Source organism: Xiphophorus couchianus, chromosome 5 (assembly GCF_001444195.1).
Source record: "Xiphophorus couchianus chromosome 5, X_couchianus-1.0, whole genome shotgun sequence".
In the NCBI taxonomy this organism is placed as follows: domain Eukaryota; kingdom Metazoa; phylum Chordata; class Actinopteri; order Cyprinodontiformes; family Poeciliidae; genus Xiphophorus; species Xiphophorus couchianus.
Genome location: NC_040232.1, coordinates 37822322 through 37847361, shown reverse-complemented (window position 1 = coordinate 37847361; position 25040 = coordinate 37822322). Strand labels below are relative to the sequence as shown.

The 25040-nt window shown below is 38.6% G+C and overlaps 2 protein-coding genes across 3 annotated transcripts; both read left to right on the top strand.

Moving 5' to 3' along the window:
- The first annotated feature begins 4822 nt into the window (after window positions 1-4822).
- Window positions 4823-18478, top strand: frg1 (FSHD region gene 1). 2 transcript variants are annotated; one of them, XM_028016627.1, is made up of 9 exons: window positions 4825-5121; window positions 5642-5709; window positions 6650-6772; window positions 9702-9759; window positions 10013-10127; window positions 11982-12086; window positions 12286-12377; window positions 16610-16720; window positions 17132-18478. In XM_028016627.1, the coding sequence occupies exons 1-9, from the start codon at window positions 5063-5065 to the stop codon at window positions 17166-17168; spliced, it is 768 nt and encodes a 255-aa protein (XP_027872428.1). In that variant the 5' UTR covers window positions 4825-5062; the 3' UTR covers window positions 17169-18478. The 2 variants fall into 2 exon arrangements, with proteins under 2 accessions (XP_027872429.1, XP_027872428.1); XM_028016628.1 differs by lacking the exon at window positions 6650-6772 and having other exon boundaries at window positions 4823-5121.
- An 804-nt stretch (window positions 18479-19282) lies between these two features.
- asah1b (N-acylsphingosine amidohydrolase (acid ceramidase) 1b) lies at window positions 19283-25014 on the top strand. Its single transcript, XM_028016626.1, is given in 15 exon segments — window positions 19283-19379; window positions 19382-19464; window positions 19541-19587; window positions 20436-20526; window positions 20606-20692; window positions 20780-20858; window positions 20936-21010; window positions 21121-21166; window positions 21785-21929; window positions 22017-22071; window positions 22159-22240; window positions 23002-23133; window positions 23395-23518; window positions 23633-23689; window positions 24542-25014. Coding segments are annotated over 15 exon segments (1275 nt in total). The 5' UTR covers window positions 19283-19297; the 3' UTR covers window positions 24632-25014.
- The last annotated feature ends 26 nt before the right edge of the window (window positions 25015-25040 follow it).

The following is a 25040-nucleotide window of genomic DNA, read 5'->3' as shown; positions in this document are numbered from 1 at the left end:
AGATGAGGGAAAAGGCTTACGGTTGCCAAGGATAGCTGTAGTTTGGCAACGGCAGAAGCAAACATGAACAATACAATCCATGTTGGCCACACTTTCAAATACTGATCAGCTGAAGTCGGAGTAAGAGGAATGTTTAGGACATTTGATTGCTGGAAAAGATGTCGTGCATTTTCTCTCTCCGCAGTGGGAGACGGTTGTTTACAGCAATTGGTGGTAAGGCTCATAGGCTAGCTTCCTTTATGATCCAGCTGGTGTATTACATACTTGATAGCCAAACTCCAAACTACAGATCCAATCATTTAAAACTTCAACACAGTCCACACCTCCAGCAAGCAATCATTTCTTAATAGTCGAGGGTCTCTACAAGAATAGCTGATAGAGAAGTAAGACAAAAGACATATGGCTGAAATTATGACTGACTATGGAATCTCTATGGTAAGTATTGATGACACGTTGTTTTAGATTTTCATTTGAAAAAAAGCTTGAAACTCATGTGTCAGCTCCCTTCCACTTTACCAATACAGTATGTCCAACTGTAATAGATTACTCTGCAACTGTTTTAAGCCTGCTCAGATAATGGACGGATGGATAATGGATGTTTTTCTAACGTAATGAAATGTGTGAAAATTCAACACTTTGTCTTATTTCTTCTCCACTGGCACACACTAATGATGTGACGTTATCTCAACAGTGTTTTCTTAGCAGTCTGAAAGCCTCAGACCAAACCACTTGATTCATGCTCAGCTGTCTCCTTGTCTCAAATGCTTTTCACATCATAAACTCAGGTGTTCTGCAGAAACACACAGCGTAGAAGTCAAGGAAACACGAGGAAGGAGAGGTGACATTGACAAAGTGGGAGTGTGTAGCAGCACACACAGCTCCCTCACTGCAGGAAACACCTGCTGCACACTGTCAGCAACTTAACCTTTTATCACATAAATCCCTCAGCGGAGGATTAGACGTGACAGAAGTGAGACAAGACCTGTTTAGGAGACGGGGGTGACAGGGGCAAAGCGAAGAGTAAAGTTGAGAAAGTAATCTAGGGTAGAAAAAGAGAGATTTTTGCTGTGAGATAAGAATAAGAGAACATCTCTGAGAGGAAATGAAGACAAGAGGAAAGAGCTGACAACCCAGTCTACAAGACAGGTAATTATAAGGATGTGTTCAAATCAGACCCCTCATTAGTTCATGCATCAACGCAACCTGATAGAGCCTTTTGGTGTCAACTTCTTTTTAATCAATGTAGGCTTTAGTATTAATATCGAACAACTGGGTTTAGCCTGTATGAGACAACTGATTCCAAGGACCCACAGCATCACAATAAGGAATCTTTCCTTAGGTGTTTTTCTTTCTACATTTAGGACTCTTGCAGGAAGTAGAAGATGTTGATGTTAGCACAAGCTTCTTCATTTGCATCCTAACCGCTCCTTTGGTCAAACAATATAGGAAGTCTCCAAACACAAAATGAACAGTAGAGATATGGTTATCCTTGGCAATCCATCCATGAGCTCCCAGGAGAGATGAGCCGGTAGATAACAAGTCACCAAAGGCACTGGGATTTTTTTTTTTTAGGGTCCATAATTCCACAAAATGTCATAGTAATCACTCTGCTCCTCTGCTGATTGTCTTTAGATCAAAGCGGCCCACAGTCAGACAGATTGACAGACCTTGAATAAAAAGTAAAGTGATTTAATCCCCTGTTGGCAGTTCTGTTGGTTTTGAACTGTGTATATAAAGGATGATGAATGTGCTCTTTCACAGTTGAAAGGCAGCTAATGGAGCAGGGAGACTTTGTTAGATGAAAAAACACTTTAACAAGGACATGAAAGACACAAAGAACACAGGGCTTTTCCAGAATTTACTTCTCCTTCACCAAATTACAGATCAACTGTTATACAGTAACCATAACATTTGCCACACTGTTTATTATCTCATGTCATCCTACACATTAAAGAGGGTGGGGGTATTTACAGTATGGCATTTTAATATCAAATTATCTCAAACATTATGATGTATTCTCCATAGCACATACAAACTATACAGATTACAATTGGACTGAATCTCAATGAGCATTTTTTATGTACAGTGTTATACGTAGGAAGAGGTAATTGACTATTAAACCTATCAACTTTAGGCTTAAGGGTCTGCAATTCTGCACAAAAAAAAAAAAAGAAAACAATTCTTTGCACTTGGGTTTGTTTAAGGTCTGGAACTGTTTAAGGTGATTCCTGAACCAATCCGATTTATGCCTGAACTTTGACTCGGTCATGCCACAACCTTCCTTTGATATTTTCATTTTTGTTTTGTTTTGTTTCTTGAGGAATTTGTAACTGGACTTGCTGGTGTGCTTTAGGTTTCTGTCTTGCTGCATGTATGGTTAAGCTTAGATCAGGAATGGGATGGCCTGTACATTCACCTTTAGGGTGAATGTCATGCTTCTCATCACAGGTATATTCCAACTAAGAGGCCAAATAGAGACTAACACAAACAGCATTTACTGTACTCGGCTGTTTTTAAGCTGTCCATATTTAGGTTTAGATATTGATTGCTTTGAGAACATCTTAAGACATCTCCCTCTGTTTTCCATGACCCAGACTGCTCCATGCCATCTGCTGCCTGGCATTTAATGCATAAAATATTTTTTTAAATTAATCTATTTCTGACAGACAATTACACTTTATGCATTGCCTTCTGATATCTGGACTTTATTTTCGTTTCTGTAATTATCCACCTAACTTTCTTGATACAGATCTAGATGTTTAGAAGCAACTACATCATGTCCAACTTTTGAGTAAAGAAGACAAATAGCATTAAAATGTTCCACAAACACATCAAACAAAGCAGTTCTGGGCCTCAGATTTAGGTTCTCAGTATTCTTAACTATTAAGACAGCCCACTCCCTGAATGTTTCTGTAACACTCCCTGACCTGAAGTATGGGCTGAGTGGTGCTCTTAAATGCACTTTTTGCGTTTACTTCTCCCAAAGAAGCTCTGTAGCACTGAATGTGGTGTTTTACCATTCCATTTGACAGCGTCAGCTTGCTTAAAGTTCTTATGGGCTTAAACACTCAGCTTCGCCAGAGCAGGTTGCGATTGCTTAATCCCGCCAGCGACAGGGATTGCTGTCAAAGTTTCACAGAATTTTGCCAAATAACGAGAAGAGAACCACTCGGGGTTCAGATCAGCCTAAAGCTTTGACTCATGGTTCCTGAAAACATCCGTCAGGCTTACAGGACTTTCCTGATTAAATTAATCTCAAAAATTTGGATGCAGCTTTTCTTCACAGCATCACCATGAGTCCCACTGTAACATTATCCCCCCCACCCAGCCCCTCCCCTCCCAACCTCCCAACAAATGAAGACTTGTTTAGCTCCAGTGTGGTCGGTTTGAATGCTTCCTCCAGCTGTGGACTTATTTCTATCGTTTTTGGTTTTTTTTAAATACACAGGGTCATATTCTGTGACAGAGTCCTCAACGCAGGTTGAGTTTTACTGCAGTGAGCAGATAACACAAGTCACTGTCTAATTTATTTTATTTCTTGACAGTGCCCACAAATGATTTATTACCTCCTGTCACAGGCTCCTTATTAGGCCACTCCTGTTTAATGAGGCCACATTAGCATAAATATTAAGATGAAGACAGCATCCACGAGGTCAGCTCTACCTCTGCCAACCTTGATTGGTTTGACTGTCTTATTTTTGTATTTGAGAAAGGGGCGTAAGGGGGGGTAAATCAAGCAATATTTCACTGTTGTGTGTGGGTGTCTGTGTTAGCCGAGAAAAAGAAAACCGATGACCTCATAGCTGACTAGCAGGAGGAATTAGACTCTTAGCTGCAAAACTAAATGTAACATTGAAATGCGCGTGGTGGTAAATTGGAGAATTGCTTGTTCTCGTGCAGCCTGTTAGACTTTTTAGGTCATATTTTCAAAATAAAAAAAAAGAAAAAGAAAAACATCACTGAATTGCAAATTTTAGTAAGCTACAAAATCATCTTTTATTCAGATTAGATGTTTATTCTCCAGTGGTAACTGATAAACCCAGTTTGTTATACCTGAGATCAGCTGAAACCAATGAAAAAAAAAAATCAATATAATAAGTCAAAGCTGGACATCAGCACCCACATGAATAAAAATGGAATGATTTTCATTGTTGTAGGTCCACCTTTACAGACTTGCTTTTTAAAAAAACAACACTAACTCCACGTCAATGTTTTGTAGAAACACTTTACTTTGAGAGATATGTCTCTACCACTTGGGAAACCAGCAGACTGAAATGGTTGCCTGTTTATCTGCAATATCTGTTTATCTGCAGTGTCAATGAGAATTAGTTTCCAAGCCTTGACATGGATTTTCCCTTGGATGGAGTGCTGGACTTTGCCTGGACCATTTTAACACATGAATAGACTCTGCTTTGTGGCGCTGACTCTATACTAGTAAATGTTGTTTTACTGGAATATGAAAATCACCCTCTGTCTTACATATGTGTGCAAGTATTTGGAGTGTTTTCAAAAAAATAAAAAAAGACACCTTAAAAAACTGAATATAAAATAAGATGAGTTAACATCTAGCATGTTAACCACCTCGGCATCTGGCTAACTAATGAGCTATTCTTAAGTTTCAAGTTAACTAGTTATAGATAAAAATATGTTACAGGAAATAATGGCGATATTTTAAATAAGTGATAAGACCAAAACAGAAGGTTTTTGTCTCACCACTTCCACCATTCTGAAACATAGTGGTGGCAGCATCATATATATATATATATATATATATATATGAATAACCGTAGGTAGGAAGGTATCTAATGTTCCATTTGATACCTTCCAAAAGTAGCTGTGTTCATGCTGATTAAGAACAAGCGGATTCAAATAATCAATTAATCAGATTTTTATAACTCGCATTATATTTTTTTCAAGCAGGGCAGGTTTTTAAGTAAGCGGTTAAGTAGGCTCTGCGAATGAGTCTCAGTTGTTAACTGGACCTTCCCGGCTGCCGTACTATAACACGATTTGTTTATCACAATAACAAGGTGTTCATGCTAAGTGGTTTGGAGTGAGAAACATGTCTGAATATTCACATGTAAAATCAACTAAGCTTGTTCTGAAGGGTCAAAATAAAGGGTAAGTGTTCTGCTTTGTTTGTAGCGTTAGTTCTTGAGATGTCGCGTTGTTTGAAGCAGTCTCTTCCCTAGCTAGCTTTAGCTAGAGCGCTAACCTAAACAGTGACGTTGGAAATCATGAAAGACCTCAAAGAACCTTTAAGATTTAAAATGCCTCCGTTATTTAGTGTAACATATTTTAGCTATAGCTAGATAACTTGAATCTTAAGAATAGTTCGTTAGTTTGTTAGCCACATGCAGTGGTAGCTAACGTGCTAGCTGTTAGCTCATTAGTTTGCAGTGTTTCTTACGCTTATTTTATCAGTTGTTTAAGGTGTTGGGTTTTGTTTTACCTTGAAATGACCGCACCTACTAACATCTGCAAACTTAGGAGAATGTGTGAGGTTTTGTCTGTCTGTTGATGAGCTTTTCCTGAAATAAGGAATCTATTCGATTTAATTGGTTTGGGAATACATTCAGAGTGTATGTTAATATGCGCATGACGACAACATGAACATTGAATTGGATTTTTTTCCCCCCAGAAAAAAGAAGAAGCACAAGGATAAAAAGAGAAAATCTGCAAATGACGAAGATAAGCAAGATATTGTTGGTATGACCTATTATTATTATTATTATTATTATTATTATTAAATTTCCAAAGTGTGCTTGAATGCTAAGAACGCTATTGAAAGGGTTTAACATTGTCCACTGTGAGTGAACAATGCTCAGGTTGCTGTAGTCCAGTAGAGTCTAAATGTGTCCCAGCTTTAACTTGAGGGAATTTAGTTTGAAGCGAAACGTGTAATACGTTAAATATATATCTATTTATCTACATATTTGCCAGACTTTAACCGCAGCTTTCTGCAGTATTTTGCTTGCAGCTCTTTAAGTATCTAGATTTGGTCTCCATGGGTGGTTTTATCAAAAGGCATTTTACATATTTTTACAGTCAGAACTAAAGTACAGAGGTTTGTAGTCTTTTTTTGTTGTTGTATCTGTCACCATGTCTGATTCATTCTGGTTTGTGATATGAGTGGGCAGAATGAAAATTTGGTTCTCAAAATATGATTTTATATATATATATATGTGTGTGTATGTATATGTTCTCTGAAAGAACTTGAGGTATGTGTCTTTAAATTCTATTATCCATACCTGTTTTTGTTTCTGCCATGCAGAACTCATCTTGTGTTCCCAGACCTGTTCTCTAAATGTAAATAAATTCAACATTGGTCATTTTAATGACTTACTTGCATAATAAAACTTTAATTGTCCTTTTTTTTAATCCCCTGAAAGTCAGTTATATTTTGAAATATCTGCCACCATCAAATAAAGCAGAGGACGTGATTAAATTTGTATAACAGTAACTTGAATGACATGACCAACTTCCTTTACAAAGGCTCTACATCCTGCCAGATTTTAGTGTAAAGAACAACAAGTGAGACTGTATTGAATGTATAATTCAACATCTCCATGACTGGACCTTTATAAAAGATTCATAAAAGGCCATTTTTCTTGGCCTCATACGGTACCTTGGTTTCTCTGTTCCCCAGGTGGTTGGTGGTGTGTCAGTAGTTTCGGAGACGTTGCAGGAACGGTTGCCATAGAGATGCAGAATAACTCATACATTCATGCCCTGGATACTGGGCTCTTCACGCTTGGCGCACCACACGGAGGTATGAAGAGAGACGGGGATTATGATGCAATTATTACTTCAAGGGTTTAGTTCATTCATGCAGTTCATGAGCAGTTTGGTATTCCAGCCAGGTGATTCCATTATTACTATTGGAGCTCCACAATATAGCTCCAATAGAGCTATATTGTGGAGCTATATCACATACATTGGTTTTGTATGTGAGACATACAAAACCAATGTATCACAAAGCACACATTGGCTTTGTGATATCAATGTGTGCAATATTGCAGTCACAAAATATTGAATGCAATAGTTATTAAACTATTATACACTGCTCAAAAAAATAAAGGGAACACTCAAATAACACATCCTAGATCTGAATGAAAGAAATATTCTCATTGAATACTTTGTTCTGTACAAAGTTCCATTTGCACAACAGCAGGTGAAATTGATTGTCAATCAGTGTTGCTTCCTAAGTGGACAGTTTGATTTCACAGAAGTTTGATTTACTTGGAGTTATATTGTGTTGTTTAAGTGTTCCCTTTATTTTTTTGAGCAGTATATTTAAAATTGTAAGTTTTTCAATTCTACATGCAGATGATCTGTTTGACCTTGATGTCTAAGTTTTTGTTAAGTATCTAATGTTTTCATATCTTGTCATACAGCACTACACTATCTGATGATTTTCATCAGCAGAGATTCTTTCTCTTTTCCATATTGCTTGAAACCTGTGGCTTGTTTAATAATGTGGAACATCCTTCTTAAGTAGATTTCCTTTAATTGAGTTCACCAGACAAACTAATCAACCAGCTCTCTGAAATTAATTGTAGTGATTCAAAGAGCCCTGACAAACAATAACATCTATACATTTAATAACATAACAAAAAAGTTTATCTTTATGACACATTAATCCAATTTGCATAATAATTTGGAACACGGTGTAATCAAGTGGTTCATTTCAATTAATGTATGTTTAAAGACCACTTTAAATGTGAGAATTTATTACATTTAGTTTAAAACACGTTTGAAGGACTTTTCTAAAACAAAAATATAATCTTGCCAGAAAAACGACAACTTTTACTGTAGGGGTTTAATAACTGACAAATATTTCCTGGTTTTTACTGTTTAGTGTTTTTAACACGTGAATATGTAAATTAATTAGTCATATCAGTTTGTTTAATTATTTTTTTTTACCACATTTGTGCCTTTTTATGTTTCATATTTTGTATAGATATAATCTACATATCACCATAGAATATGACCTTATGAAGAAAACACATGCAGGGAAAAAAGATATTAACAATTGATGAATAAAATATTCTTTACAACCAGCCTTGAATTGTAAAATACATTTTGAACTTATTGGAATTTATATTCTCTAGTAATCAATATGGAGGGAAAATAAAGTACAGAGCTGAAAGTGCCAAGTCATTATGCAACGATTATAGAGCCTTGATGAGACGAGTAAAATGTGGATAATAAAAGTTAGAATAATTGAATCTGTCAATCGGGTTGAAATACCACCAGCTGTCCAGTTTTTCCACGAAAAAAGTGAAAACCTGGTCTGGGTTTTCTGCCTAGAGAGTTTTGTGGGAATAAAGTTGTCTTCTGGCTTAAGCAACAAAGGAGCTAAAGTGGAGGTGAAGTCAGATGCCAGGTGAAATGCCTGATAGGAGCTGAGTTGAAGAGAAGTCCAGAGCTAATTCAAAGATATTACCTCCATCTACCTGCAGGCACTTCTGACAGTGTACGGCTCATTGAATCAGTCTGCCCTGAAAAACACCCGGCACACAATTAATTCTGCCCATGCTCAGCAGGAACATCCAATTCCCTCAGTGAGCCTTCGGTCTCTGCATGCATATAAGCCCATTTGGATGAGATGAATGGGACCAAAAGCTTCCAGTGTAGAAGGAAAGGCCACAGAGCCACTCAAAAACGTGGTCACAGTCTCTACAAGATTATGAAGATAATTAGCATTTCCATCCTAGATTTTATGAGACGTTTTAATCAAACCACACCAGACGTGAATAATGCATCCTGGGGAATTTCCTCATCCACAGCTGCGTTGGAAAAACTGAGAAATCTCAGGGAATAATTAAAAATTTATATCTGCAAGCTCAGCACTGCACCGGAATCCTGGCGACCGCGGAGCTCCGACACCGCCACCTGTCGGCATTCCCGCACATATCCACTAGGGGGCGCGTTTGACGAGTCTTTTAATTCACCATCAGTCCATGTCAGTACGAGTCCAGCTGCAAGTCTTACACGTTCAGCCTAAATCCGACCTTCCAGTTTGAGAAAGAAAACCACTAGTGAAATAAGTGAGGTGGCGTGGTTAAGGTGATGTCACTAAATTGTGAGCATATTGTGTTTATTACTATTCGGTTATGTCACACAGAACGTCTAATACAGCTATGAAATTATGTGTGGAAGTTATTCTACCCTAATGTTTTATGGAAAATGGTCAGATTTTGAAGCTTGACCACACCTACGCACTTTAATGTAGCAGAAAGATGCATTAAAACAAAAAAAGAGAGAGGAAAGGATTACATAAAATTTTATGTTTAAATAAAATTTAATTTTTATTTAGATAGCTTTTGATCTTCTAAATATGTTAAGGCTTTAAAAAAGCTATATTAGACCTTCACAGCACTTTTGCTGCCCAGGCTTAATTAATGAACTCAGTTCAAACATTAATGTTAATTTAAAAGGAACATTCTGGTCTATGGCTGTATTTAGAGTAGCCACAGCGCCCCATCTAAAACTGACAGCAGTAGTCTGGTAAACTCTGGCATTTTAAAGTGGAAATTTTGCAATAAACCTGCTTGTTGAGCTGTACAATGGAAAGTAACAGAGTTGATGGTGTTCATCTTAGGAAGTACTGTTATCACGCCAGAAGTATAAACTTGATGTATGTAGACGTTTATCAGAAATGAGTGTGAAGCCTTAAAATGTGTGTGACGTTTCAGATGACGAGGGCCCGGACCCACCAGAGCAGCTTACTGCCATTAAACTGTCAGACACACGGTGAGGTCACACACACACACACACACACACTGCTCTTTGTAACACTTTGAATTCATAACTCCATTCTATTCATAACTTTTCCTTCTTTTTTTAAAGACTTGTTTGTTTCTGTGTGGAGGCCAGTAGGTTTCCAAGCAGTTTCTGATTGCTGCCCTTTTTTTATCGCTCTTTATGATACTTTTGTTTCAAACTCTTTCTAGGAGAGAGGGAACCAAAGTCAGCAGAAAATGATTTGTTATTTGTCTTGTTGAAGGATTGCGTTTAAATCTGGATATGGAAAGTACCTGGGCATCAACTCTGATGGTTTGGTGATGGGGCGCTCCGACGCCATTGGCTCAAGAGAACAGTGGGAGCCCGTCTTCCAGGACGTGAGTAAACCTAAAATCGTTTCTCACGTTGATTTACTCTGAGCGGACTCTCATTTAAATGCTCAAGACTGTTTTTTTTTGTTTTTTTTGTCCAAACCTTGAAAAACAACTAAAATGTGAGACCTTATAGTGTTTACTTTCCCTGTTCTACTTGTTTTGGTCGCCGCTGGAGGTTTTGAATTGACTCACTACTTTTAAACGTTAACTGCTTTGGAGCCCTGTTTGGGCTCAACTGGAGCCTGGATATCCAGACTCACCTGAAGGCATCGTCATTCTTACAAAAACAGCTTCATTTCTAATTGCCTTCATTATCATTATGTCTTCCAGCCGACACTGAGGGGACTCATGTTCATTTTCTAATCATTTGCAGCCATTTAGTTCACAGTGTGGCTTTATTATCTAATCAATTATTTTATTTTGAATATTAACAAGAAATTATATGAATAGCTGAGATTATATGAAGATCAGGGTGTTAAGACGATGACAGAGCTCTACCTGTTAGTGGAATCCAGTGTTTTTTTGTTTTTCTTCTTGAGGAGAAAGGTATCAAAAACCTTTTTCTGCATTGTGGACCAAATACTGCAAGTTGGAAATATTCAATGGACTTTTATTTCCAAGTTAAGAACATAAAATCGTCTTAGTGGAAATTATTTTCTTTGTGCCTGCTCAGCAAAACTAGTAAACATGCAATATTTTCCATATGCATATTTATCAGATTTTTGTAGAAAAGAACAAATCATGGATCCAAAAAACCTCTCAAACATTTGCCTTAATAAAAAGGCAGGTGTACAGTTTCAACTGTTTCTTGTTTTTGTCGCTCTAGAAATTTTGTTTTTTTTTTTATTTCCAGAAATAACAAGAACTTTGTTCTGAAATCCTTTTCTGTATTTCACAGAGTTAAAAGAATTTGTTTGAAGTTTGTTTCGAGTAAAACCGCCACTGGATGAAGTCGGAATAAAAGTCAAAAAAGAGAAACGTACTCGGTAGCTGCGATTCTGTTACAAATGTGCGCAGAACTTTGTTGATATTCAGCGAATGTCGAAAAAAACTTGTGGTGTTTCCATATAATGTTTTCAGTAATTTCATTAAAATTATCTGTGGTGCTAATTGTTAGCACCTCTTAAGACAAATATTAATTGTTGTTTTTGTTGCATTTCTGACAGTTGGAGCATTCAGTCAGAGGACTTTGGTGCATTTCCTCTAAATTATCCAGAAACCTGCTTCTTCTCTCAGGCTCTCCTCAGCTAACCTCCACGTCTCCTATAGACGGCTCACTTTTTGGAGCTGAGTTAAAAGAAAGCGGATTTCCCTGCTGAAATACCCAAAAAACATTCCGTTTCTTTCTCTTTTTTTTTTCAGAAATAATAATCTTAATGTGAGATTTTTTTTTTCTCCTCATTGATTGAACATATTTAACTTCTAGGTTGGATTTGGTTCTGTGTGGGATGATGCTCCTATGAAAGATTGGTTTGTTTAAGAGCTTTTTACACATCTTCACCAGGAGTAAAAAAAAACCCAGATGGAATGAAAGTCGGAATAACTTATTTAAAGATAAAGTTTCAGAAACTTTTCTGTCTTTCAAGTTTTCACATCCAGATATGTTAGGAGCATTTGATTTTTGGATGTGTTTTTGTTATTTTATTCCATGCCCAGACGGATGACAGGTAAAAATTAGCTGTGGTGATAACCAATCACCCTGTCATCCTCCATGGCTTGTTAAAACCTTCAATCTTCACTCGTGTTTTACATCAAAGATCTGGGTTTATTTTGTGTTTCTGTCACAACAACCCGTCTCACTGCAATTGTGTTTAATGTGTTTTTTTGTTTTGTTTTTGTTTCTCTTCCTTCCCTCAGGGTAAAATGGCTCTGCTGGCTGCAAATGGCTGTTTCATCTCCTACAGTGATGATGGAGACATCGTGGCCAACAGCAAGACAGCGGGGGACGCCGAGATGCTGAAGGTGACGGATCGCCTGCCTCTCTTTCTCCGAGGATTCGTGTTGGTCCTCAGACTGTTTTTGCACGTTTGCGGTCTCTGCAGGAACTTGACCGGTTCAACAGAGGAGGGGAAATGTTCGCCTCCTCACGGAGGGAGGTCAAGGTGTTGGTAGTTGACGTTCTCCTTCTCTCTTTGTGTGTTCTCCCCGCCCCAATGAGTAGATCCGGACCAGTACAGAACGGGAAGTCAAGCACAAAGATGAGCTTGCGGATGAGGACAGAGGGAACGTGAAATCCTGTGAGGTCAATTATGTGTAAGTTATCACCACTGTTTCAATGGATATTACTCATTTATGCAACAGCAGTGAGCATGTTACATCTGTATCTTATTGACTCTGCAGCCTGCAGTGTGCACAACAAAAAACTCAAAAATCAAAAGCTCTTTACTTTATAATTAGAGCAGTTTCTTATGGGTGACACTTTATTTGAAGGGGTTGTTCATAAGACTGATATGACACTGTCATAAATATAACACAACACCCATTATGAATCAGAAGAAGTTTGTAACTGTTGCCATGAAGTGTCATTGGGTAAATAAGGACACTTTTAGTGCAAAGTTGCATTAAAAGCTCATTAAAAGTGCCAACTCTGCGTTATTTGGTAAGTAATGACACTTTAAGGCAAATTTGACATTTTTAATGCAACATTTAAGGCTACTATTCAGTAAATAGATGTCATTATTTACCGAATGACCCTTCATGACAACAGTCAGACATTCATAAAGACTCCTTCATGTTCATAGCAGATGCTATGTCATGTTTATGATGGTGTCATGTCAGTCTTCTGCACACCCCTTCAAATGAAGTGTTGCTGTTACGTAATTTCTTAAAGGAGAATTAAAAAAATATATTTATTATTCATCAGCATGTGTATATACAACAAACATTATAGAGTGACAAAAAGCAAAAAGGGGTATTGATGTAGAAAATAATTAACCAGATAATAGAACGAATAACGGCAACAAAAATCAAATAACTAAACAAAAAAAACACAAACAAGGAAGCATATATTAAAAAGAATACATTCAAAACAAAGGGCAACACACAGAACATAGTCAGTTGGTGTCACAACAAAAATGAAATTGATTAACGTAAATTAGGATATGCTTTTTTTCTTCTAAAAAAACCTTTCCTAATTTACCAATATTTTAAGTTTTTTTGTAATTTGAAATATTTTTCTGTTCTTTAATTAATTAATCTAGCGTCACAGATATTTTGGGAAAAAGTGGAGAAGAGAGAGGGAAAAAAGAAGGCAAATAAAAAGAATAAATAAATAAAAGCAAATGCCAGAACAAAGAATAAATAAATAACGGATAAGGATGAAACACAATGAGTCTTATTATTTGGCTCTCTCATTTCCCTCCTCTCTCCTGGTCTTGGCTTCTGCCATGGTATCAACTCACCGGCAATGAAATGTCATCTAAAAACATGGAGTATATTTTATTGAAATGTTCGAGTTGGTTTTTACGTATTGCTGATTGTTGCTCCATTGATATCTGATGTGTAAGTAGATCTAGCCATTGTGAGGAACTGATTTTTTCTCCCCATATTTTACCAGTTAAGCAGTATTGTATTGTTACAGGTTTTTATGTCAAATAAAATAAGTAGAGACCCAAACCACTTGTGAACATAAAAAAATAAAACAAGTTCAACACTTACTCACCTGTTGTGATGCTAATTGAACACTAGGTGGTGCTTGTTTGGAGTAGTGGTATTGGTATTAATCTCCCTCAGGCATCACAGAGCAAGTATGGCAAACCAAACAGACAGTTGGCAAAAATTAGGCCTGCTTTCAATGTCATATAATAAATATAAATATTGCTTTCCATATAGGAGCTGCCTATGGTCAACATTTCTTCTTCTTCACTGCACACTGCTGAGTGAACACCAGCTGCTGCATGCCACTATTACCAGCCGTGATGGCATTAGTTTGGTATGGAGAGCTTTACATGGCAGTCCGCTCACGTTATGTGGCAGAACTCAACTAAAAGCACTGAAAACACATTTGAACGTCCTCATTTGAATCACCGTGGCGATCTGCTGGGTCTGGCTATTCTTCAGTCAGAGTTCTGACCAAATGGATCAGGCAGTGCAATAATTCACAAACACTGTCAAAGCCCGATATTTGTAAAGGTCTAAGACTTTTGGTTCAAGCAGACTTAAACCTGTTTGATTTTCACAAGAATTGAAAAGAAAAATGGTATCATTCAATTTAATAATGGAATTCAAATAGTCAATTAGCATAAATGGAAGTGGGCAACAGAGGTTGATGCTAAACCACATTAAAAGTCCAGATTCATTGTTAATTGTACTTTGGGTTTTCATTTGGGCTTTTCAGCTGAATTTACTAAGAGACGGCTCATGTTGAGAAGTTTGAAGACAAAGTTGAAGGGTCATGGCTGAGATGATTTGGACAAGTTACAGTAAGGACAGGGTGCAGAATGCAGAGCTACACAGGCTTTAACGGGCTTTTAAAAGTAAACTTACATTATTTGTTTTTTATTTATGCCATAGTCGCTGTTTTGTATCTGCTGTTTGTTTCATATTAAACACAATAAAACGGCAACATTTTCTACACAATAAAAAGTAAAAAAAAATGGAGAAACTTGTTTCCTCTAGAGCAACAGTTGTCATGACTACATTGACACGTTCAAATGTTTAGAGCTTTTTATTCTCCTTTGTGTGTCTGAGCTGTTTTATTTCTCAAATCTTGCAAAGCACCAATTTTTGCACAATGTTGTATAAAAATTGCAACACAAATAAAGTTTGATTGAAAGGGGGCAATGGAAACAAGAAGTAATGAGAGAGTTGTTAAAAAAATATGCAGATTAAAACTTTTTTTTTTTTTTTGCAGTTCATATATTAAACATGATGTCATGAGGGAATAACATTATCGTGTTATAATGTTATTACCCTCATCAAAACGTATCTGGAGTGTTGCCTTGATTCAATCATGCATGTTTGAGAAATCCTTTAATCGCCGCGGCAACCATTCAGTTGTGCAAGACACCTAGGTGGAGCTAGCTCTGCCTTCAAGACGCACTTCCACCTCTCAGATAGTTTCTGAGCTTCCACCTTACAGAGCAACCCTCCTCTGACTCCCACACTCAGCTCCTTCAGACTAGCCAGCAGCAATCTGCAAACCGCTTCTGGAACTGTTCATCTGCTGAGCTCATCATAGGAGATACTTCTCAGTGCAACGCTGGTAGAAATTTTGTTAGAGTTAATAGAGGAGACTTGTGACGACTTCCTTAAGGCGGAGTTTCAGAAAGAGCAGGAGTTTCTTAAAGAGACAGAGACCCAATTTCAAGGCGTTAAATTATGAACTCAGTCATATTTGCTATATAATGCATTTTTTAAACAAGCGAAGTTAACATAGTTACTTCATCATGCTTTAAATTGACACTGTGTGGCTGGAAAACACATGATTCTGCCCCTTTAACACAAAGTTCTCAGCAAAGAGCAACAGAGTCATTTAGATCATGTTAGAAGGAGCTGAAGTAAGGAAATGTCACAGATGTCCTAGAATTGTCTTCCCCAACTGTTACATCGAGTTAAACAGTTTTTGTTCTGATGATGGTTTTGTTTGTCATCTTTTATGCGTGTCATTAAATCCACACTGCTGTGCAGCTTGTCCTAAGCGCTACCTGTATCGGACGTTTAATGGTGTCTGGATGTTTTCGCTGCGCTCTGATATGAATTTTTTCTAGCCTAAACAGAGAAACCTTTTGGCCTCTGAAGTCGGCGCCGCTGAAGCTTTTTATTCAGATTCCTTTGTTTTCCCATCGTGTCCGTCTGCTCCGGCAGGAGTTTGACAGTAAAACCACACGCTTGAATGAGACGACGCCTTCTCATCAGCGCCGTCGCTCAGAGGTGCTATTGATGGTCTGCAGTTAGTGTGATGAGAGCGCGAGGAACGCCACATTTCACTGGGGCTTTGGGGTTTTTTTTGTTTTTCCTGCAGCCTATTAAAGTTGCAAACAACACGTCTGAGGCAGACTTTTATTTATTTCTTTTTCTCTCTTTGGTTGGCATGCTTTAGATTGTGTTTCCACTCTGTTATTTGTTGTAGATGAATGTGAGGAAAATGGACTCATCATGCTGACATGTTGATAATGGCTGCCCCTGAGCCCTGCGTGGTGATGTAGTGTTTAGCGCGTGAGACGCCTTTCAGGATGGAGTGCAGTCTGGTAATCATAAAACACCGGCTGAGACGAGACAAACGAACTGTCAGGAGCGCGTTCAGACTCAGAAAGGCCCCGGGTCGTTTTCCAGCTGCGTTCCAGATCTTTCAGCGTAACTTAACAGCCTAATTATTTCTAGCCAACGCACTCCTCGAGTTATAACACACCACATGGTGCACGGCGGATCGTCTTCTTCGCTGTCTGAATGTTGTTTTTTTTTAAGTGCTAATGAAATCAAGAACACAACGTTCTTTTGTTTACTCCTCGCGTAGAGCTGAGGTATTTTTATTCTCTGTCTTACAGGAAGAAATTTCAGAGTTTCCAGGACAGACGGCTAAGGGTTAACGAAGACGACGCATCGACGCTAAAGAAGGCCAGGGTGGACGGGAAGTTTCATGAAGCTCTGCTGGACAGGTATGAAAACCGAAGTAACACACGGGTGTTCCCAAACAGTCTGGGAGTTTATTTCATCATTTTCTACGTTTGAATAAGTATGGGGAGGAAAAAAAGTTTGATTTTTCAGATATTTTTTTTTCTACTCTTGGCAAATATCAAACAGCGTTTCAAATATAACTGAAAATCAATTTGACTTTGTAATTTTAAATAAGAAATGGCAAAAACTATTCAACTTCCACTTCCCAAAAAAATTCTCTAAGTCTACATTAAAAATATTTGATTAATGAACATATTCCAAAATAGAAATGTTACTTTTTCTTGCATAGTTGAATACAAATAGTATTTCTACATTCATATTGTGGACGTAGTAAAAATGTGAAGCTAAAGTGACTGGTGAGGTTAAATGTTGTTTTGTTCATTTGCTTGCAGGAGAAGCAAAATGAAAGCAGACAGATACTGCAAATGAAGACGGAGAGGATTTCTACCGTGTCCTTTTTAAAGTCCTGCCTGTTGTCCAGGTGTGGTCATGTGATGTGGCTGTTTTGTTTTTTGTTTGGTTGTTTTTATATTTTAAAAATAAACCTTTTACTGGTTTAAAATGACTTGATTGCTTGGACTACCACATGCCCACATTTCATGATGAGCTATGACTTTCAGGTGACCCATTTGGCCTTTTAGTGTAAATAATTAACCGGTGTGTGTCCACGTCACCCTGCAGTAACTAGAATAACAGTACAGAGATCACAGTGTGAGATTTATCACAAAATCAATCAGTTTGGCTTTAAGCTATGTGCTGCATCGATTATTTTTATGATGAACTATGTCACGTAAAACGGCGCAGTAAGAGGAGGGGAAACACAGCAGCACAAAGAAGTTTATCTCAGAGCTGGGATTTATTATTTGGAATACACAAAGTCATTGGTGCAACAAATTAACTGTAGCACATGGAAGCTGTACATAATGTAATAAGAGGCATAATCCTAATTAGAATTAGAAAGCAGCAAAAATGTGTTTTACTGTAGGAAATCCTAAACGTTTGAAGAGCTGACTGTCTGCAGACGCTCAGGAAGCCTGGAGCAAACCATCAGAGGAGAATTTAATGTTTCATATTCTGTTTCATATATTGAGCTTGTAAATACTGTGTTTATCTGGACTGGTTTACCCAAAGGCCCTGGATTATTTCTACATGCATAAAGAAGTCGGAGAGGTTTTAGTTCCAAACTGTTTATTGCTTCATAGATGAAGTAGGAGAGTTAGGAGTACCCTGAGTAAGTCAGGAGTGTGTGCAGATGCAACAGAAGTATTCACACCTCTGCAATCTACTAGTGATTTTCATGTCTTGACATGGAATTTCAGTCGGAACTTTGACTAGACCATTGCAACACATCAACAGAGTTACCTGAGGCCCACTTTAGGTTTTATAAACATTTTGAACATGTCTTATTGTTCATCCACACCTAGTGTTGGTCATATAAAAGTAAAATAGAAGTTTGTGGTTGTAAGGTCACAGTCTGAGCTCCGTGAAACCTGTTCTAATAAACCGGCATCATCAGGGAAGATGAAAGTCCTTGGATGGGAAAACCTGGTCATTCATTACATTCTGATGTCCTCTTTGTCTCAAAGCTTTTCTCACTCTGCACCAGAATGAGTCCACAACTTGTCAGATCACAGAACTTTTCATATTCCTTCTGAATCCATTATTCATTTTCTTTGCAAATTGTACTCATTTCAAAGTTATCTATCTTTTTTAATAAAGCTAAAGCCTTATTCACACGACCATGAGATTTTTCTATTGATTGCTTTGAATTAGATAAATGTTTAGGTGATCTTGGATCATTTCTTCCACAGAGATTGGTTATTATTACTGATCGGTCAGGGATTAAAAATACATTAGTCTGCTTTTCATCTCGTTTTGATTTCATCAGTCTCAGCTCCTCACCAGACACATCCATTGTGAAGTGTGTGTGTCTGTGAAGAGCAAGTAATAAGTTCCTTAAAGAGGTTAAAAACAGAAATGGTTCAGATTGAGCTGAAGAAAATTCTCAGCCATTCATGAGTTAATAGCTAAAGAACATTTTAATAGTGTACCAGTTGGGTTTGGGTCATCAGGAGACTGAATGATCTCTTTTCAACAAAGTAAAAAAAAAAACACAAAAACCCAGAAATGAATGGGGCCGTTGCCATGTCGCTTGCTCACGGTGTCCGTGCTTTCCCCTCCTGTACGTCTCTCTTATCTGATACAAAACCAAAGTAAAGAGACTCGGTGGAGCAAATCTGTGGTTAACAAACACGTTTGGTCACTATTTCAACAGAAGAAGCAGGAGTCACATGCAGACCTGAATGTTATCTACAACACGAGTGGCTCTGTGGTCTACTTTCATTTCCATATGGGACGGACAACTGAGATAAAAATATGAGGGGAGGGAGTGGATAAGATTATGGGGCTTGTTTTTATTTCTTCTTTTTTTGTTGTTTTTGATTTATTTTATTTTTACAAGAAAAGGACATTAAATTTTTGTTCGAAAACGATTTCATTCTACGACAACACGAGATATTTAACTAATTTATTACGCGTGTCTGTTACCCTCCTTGAAAATGGCCCCGTCCAAAGTCACGAGGGGAAACAGCAACTTCCGCAAACTTGAAGCGTCACTGAAACCCAAACAGACGGAGGCTCCGGGTTCCGGCTGGTAGGAATGGCTCGCGGGGTTCTTCTTCTGGCCACTTTTCTCGCCGTCTCGGCGGCTCAGTTCGTCCCACCGGTGAGTTCCGTCCTGCTCGGTCCCGCTAACATGGAGCTGCGCTGCTACCTGTTCTAATGGTGTCATTTCCTCTCAGTACACAGAGGACTGCCGGACGGGCATGTACCCTCCGGACGGTCCGACGTAAGTTTACCAAACACTGTTGAGTCACGGCGTGTTGCCTTGAAATGTCAGCGCTGCCTTCACTTGCAGTTTAACTCGGGATTTTTGACATTCGTAGAGGCTATGTGTTGTTGCATTGTATTTTGTGGGCGTTGATGCTTTATTTTAGAAACAACATGACGTGATGTTTGTGCTGTTAATGATGACAGCCTCCTCTGGTGCTCATTTACATGCAGCTATCATCTGAAGTTACTGAGCCCAATACAGTAGACCATATCCGGGTTTAAACGGAATAAAGCTATAAAGTCGGTAATAAAATCCAGTTGGAATTTAACGTCTTAGTTAGTCACTCTTCTCAATACGAAAAACATGAGAACATGTCAGTGACATAGTGCAGGTGTGTGTGTCTTCCTAAGCCTGAGCAATTCCATGAAAAGCTGCTTGCCTGAACTTGCCCTGTTTAACAGTCAGAGTAATAATTAAACGTATGTTTCATGAACACAACGTGTTTCCCTGTGTTCATCTCTCAACCACCAACCAGGAGCGTTAGAAAAATGCAGTAACTTTTCCAGTGTGATCTTGTTTAATTACAATACAAGGAGTATTTGTGCTAATTTTACACATCTCTACCAGTGGTGATCATAAACCTAGACGGCCCTTTGTAGCCTAGCAGAGATCATTCCTGAGTGGTTTGTCCTTGGTTACTTCATATACTGCTAACGTCTTGACACCAATGTTCCCAACATGAGGTCAGAAGATTATTCCGTAGCATACTTGTTTAGTTATATATATATATATATATATTTTATGCATTTTGCCTTTTTAACCTCAAAGAGGATCAGTGAACTCCATGTTTCCTTTCTGTTCAGGTTCAAAGGTCCGGTCAGTTGGTACACCATTGACCTTGACCTGCCGCCCAGCAAGAGATGGACGGCTGTGATCACTGACAAAAAAACAGAAGTAAGAGGATTACCGGCCGCCGGGGAAGTCGAGTTGTGACTCTTGACGTGAAAGTCACTCAGGATGTGCTTGTTTTCAGCTGACCGGGATGATCCAAGCCATCAGGGACTTGGCCAACGCGTTTGTTCCCAGCGGAAGGCTGATAGAGCTGGTTGACATCACGCTGGTCAGTCGTTCTCTGTCACAGAGCGACTTATTTTAGGAGAGGTGAAAGGTCACCTTCACGCTTTCTGCTTTTTCTAATATTTTCCAGCCTCTGATGGCGGACTCTCTCCCAAGCCCGTTTGGCGAGGAGATCAAGGGAATCGCTGGCGCCTCGGGGGTTCCTCTCGGTAAATAAAGAGGAATCGTCGCTTCTTTAGTTGGTAAAAGAAAACTCCCAGCTGACCTTCCTGTCTCTGTGTCGCAGGAGAAGTTGTTCTGTTTAACATCTTTTACGAGGTGTTCACCGTTTGCACGTCTGTTGTTGCGCAAGATCAGAAAGGTGAGTAGCAAAGAGAAACAAACAGCTGGGGAACTTCAATGAAAATCTGAACATGGGCTAAAATTCTTTGGAATTGTGCTTCTTCTTTTTTGTTTTTCTTTTTTTAACAGGGAACCTCCTCCATGGCAGGAATTTAGATTTTGGATTATTTTTGGGGTAAGGACATCAAGGATTTCACCGCGCCTTGCAAAAATGTTCCACTGTTTGTCACATAAACCCAAAACGGTGTGACGTTATTTGACCGGGTGTGAATAAGGCTGACATGACACTGTCATAAGACCTGTCATGAACTTGAAGGAGTCTTGATGAATGTGTACGACTGTTGTCATAAAGTGTCACTTTTAATGCAAAGTTGCTCTAAAAGTTGCACTGAAAGGTTGTTAAAAGTGCTAACTTTGCCTTAAAGTGTCATTATTTACAAAATTATGCAAAGGTGGGACTTTTAATGGACTTTGAATGCAACTTTTAAAGCAACTTTGCATTGAAAGCGTTATTATTTACCATATGACACTTCATGACAACAGTCATAAACATTCATAAAGACTCCTTCATGTTCATAACAGATGTTATGTCATGTTTATGACAGTGTCATGTCAGTCTAATGCACAGCGTTACCAAGACGTATACATTTTTCCTTCCGTTTCACAATTGTGTACCGCTTTGCATTGGTCCGTCACCAAAAGCCCCAGTAAAAAGTTGCAACATGACAAAACGTAAAAAAAGGGTTGAGACAGAATTGCTGCAGGTTGCATGTTAACCTGCGGCTGTTTGCAGCTGGGATGTAAAGAACAAGTCGTGGACCATCAGTGAGAAGCTGAAGCCTCTGGTGGTCAACCTGGACTTCAGAAGGAGCAACAAAACCGTCTTCAAGTCCACAAACTTCGCCGGCTACGTCGGCATGCTCACCGGCATCAAGCCGGTAAGACTTTTTTTTTTTAAGAACGAATGTCTTCCATAAGCCCTGGGGAAGCAAAAATATTCAAAGTATTTTTTCTGTCGGTGTCAGCACGCCTTCACGCTGACTATGAACGAGCGCTTCAGCCTAGACGGAGGATACATCGGTGAGTTTCAGCCAGAATTTCACACCATCTGTGGAAACGTGGTGAGTTTTTATGACTGGCGGTTTATGATGGTGTGTTTGCATGCAGGGATCCTGGAGTGGATCATGGGACAAAGAGACGGGATGTGGATGAGCTTTCTCACTCGATCGGTCCTGGAGAAAGCAAACAGGTTCTTTTATTTTAGTATCTGAAGGACGTTACAAAGTTCAATTTCAATTAGACAATCATCGATATGATATAAATGTCTGTATCGGGTCTTGATATTGGGAAAAAAAAGATCCGGTATTGGTGACAATGTGTCCGATCTATAAAAGCAGATCAATTCTACGCTTTGTGCTCCACTATTGATTTTACATTATATTTAGAATCCTAATTGCACTTTCAGAGCTATTTGAAAAAAAGGTTTGTTGCAGTTTATTTTTTACCTGTTGACCAAGGTAGTCAACCTATTGCTTTTGTCAGTATATTATTTATTGTCCATCAACTGTTCTACTCTTAACTGCACTGACTGAACAGATCCAATTTGTTGTTTTCACATATTTGACCAAGCTTGTGAAGCTATTAGTGTCTTTAAGTGTGCTGTACTGGTGCAAAGTTCACATAAATATGTAATTCAGTAAATTTATGTCTGTTTAAAAAAAAATTTTCTCAGTCAATTCAGTAGATTGATATCGGCCGATACTAAATTTCAGATATCGCTATCAGAAGTGAAAAAAGTGGATCGTGTATCAATAATTTAAATACCTTTTTCTTTAGGACAATAAACATCTACTGACCAATAATCATAACCTTACTCTGCAATATTAACATAAAAAACAAAATAAGGCTTTGCCACCACTTGGTGATTTGAGTATTTTATAAAGTCTTAGTTTAATTTTTTTTTAATGGATCCTGGATGCCAGCAGTGACTTTTCTCTTTGTTCCCATCAGCTACAAGGAAGCCAAGAACCAGCTGGCTCTGACCAAGATGCTGGCTCCAGCGTACTTCATCCTGGGAGGGAACCAAACCGGAGAAGGCTGCATCATCACCAGGTCCAGGGAGCTCAGCATCGACGTGCTGGAGTGAGTTCTGAGGCTCGGACCGCTTCATTCACACTACATTTCCTTCAATTTCCTTCTGAGAATCCATTCTGGAGGTGCGCGTTTCGGGTGTTTGGAGCTTTTTGCTGAATCATCATGAAAACGCAACGTGATGGGGCAAGAAGTCAAATTCCAAGTTTTTTGACACGTCCGTCTTGTGAAAACATTGCTCAACTAGGAACTGATGACTCGTCTGGTTTCAGATCACCTGACTGACGTCTTTACTGCTCCTTTTTGTTTCAGCATCGACGTGAACCTGGACCGCTGGTACGTTCTGGAGACCAACTACGACCACTGGAAGGAGCCCTTCTTCCTGGACGACCGCCGGACTCCTGCCATGAAGTGCATGAACAAGACAACACAGGCAGTAAGCACTGAAGTGGTCTAAGTTACTGCCTTTTGGGTCACAAGTCTGACTGAACTTCCTGTTTTATTATAGTTATGACACCCATAACCTATCATCTCTTTTTTTCCATTTTAGAACATCTCTGTGAAAACCCTGTATGATGTTCTCTCAACCAAACCAGTGTTAAACAAGGTAATATATTATTTTCCATTGTACAGCAGACTGCGTGATAATGCGCTGCTACATTGAAACGATAAAGTATCTGCTTTCTATTTTTAAATGTCAGCTAAAACACCTTTTTTAAAAACATAAAAAGCATCACAACTTCACAAATGTCGCAATGATGACCAGATGACCTCAGCTAATGTCTATGCCATGCAGGTACTTTGTCTGTGCTGATGAAGATTCACTCAGCTCGGCATGCTGAATGCTTGCAATGGGATTAAACCCAACTCTGTCCCGATGAAGTAGCAGATTGAACATTTTACGCCCTTCATCCCGATGAATACACAAATCAGGGGACGTCAAAAAAGTGCTTATCTTTGCATGTCAGTCCACAAAATAATGGTTTTTAGAGACACAAACATGAATAAGAAACAATATCTAGAGATGAAAAATTTTACTTGAGTGGTACTACTCTTGAGTACAAGCTTCTGCCACACAGAGCAGCCTTCCTTGTGACTCCCACACTCAGCTCCTTCAGACTAGTTAGGATCAACTGGCAAACATCTGGTGCAACACTTGTAAAAAGATGTTGTGATGACTCCCTGAAGGGAGAGTTTCAGAAATAGGAGTTTTTAAAGAGACAGAGGCCCAATTTTAAATTGCAAAGTCAAATTTCTTTTAAGTTAAATTTGATATTTAGAGTAACTTTTATAACTGAGGTCAAGTTACTTGATTGTACAATAAAATGGCACTATGTTTCTGGAAAATGAAGAATACTGCCACTTTAAAATCTGTTTTTCTTAAATTACTTGTGTAGAGTATCCGGAAAATATATTTTTTTCATGTGAAAGTAAGCTCTCAAATTTTTTTTTTTCTTAGCTGACCACCTACACAACACTGATGCAAGTGTCTGAAGGCAAGCTGGAGTCGTACATCCGGGACTGTCCTGACCCCTGCATGCCCTGGTGATCCTCGGCTTGGGGATCCGCTGCACTGTCTTCCTGGCACAACAGCTTTAAGTGACCGCACAGCAACTGCTGACCTGAACCGTTCATCGTAACACTGAAGTCCCACAGACGTCTGGATTTTGTGAAGCTTGGAGGACAATATTCCAGTTCTTGTTATGAGGGAAATTAAACCTGTAGATCTGTTTGCTTTTCTTGAACTTTCTTTGTCTAACTATAAAAATCCTGCCTTGCTAGGAAATGTTTGTTTTAAGCTTGTACTGACAGACGTACCTCATGGTGACCTTTTTAATTTTTTTTTAAATTGTTTAACAAACAAATTCCCAGATTTTCTGCTGTTTTATAACAGAAATTTTGTAATGTTATAATAAGATCTAATCTACCAAACAAGTGTGTGACTGATTTTCTTCTGA

Coding starts and splice junctions, on each gene's coding strand:
- frg1 (XM_028016627.1), top strand. CDS start 5,063: ATGTCTGAATATTCACATGTAAAATCAACTAAGCTTGTTCTGAAGGGT. Junction 10,128..11,981: donor GGGAGCCCGTCTTCCAGGAC/GTGAGTAAACCT, acceptor TCCTTCCCTCAG/GGTAAAATGGCTCTGCTGGC. Junction 12,378..16,609: donor TCCTGTGAGGTCAATTATGT/GTAAGTTATCAC, acceptor TCTGTCTTACAG/GAAGAAATTTCAGAGTTTCC.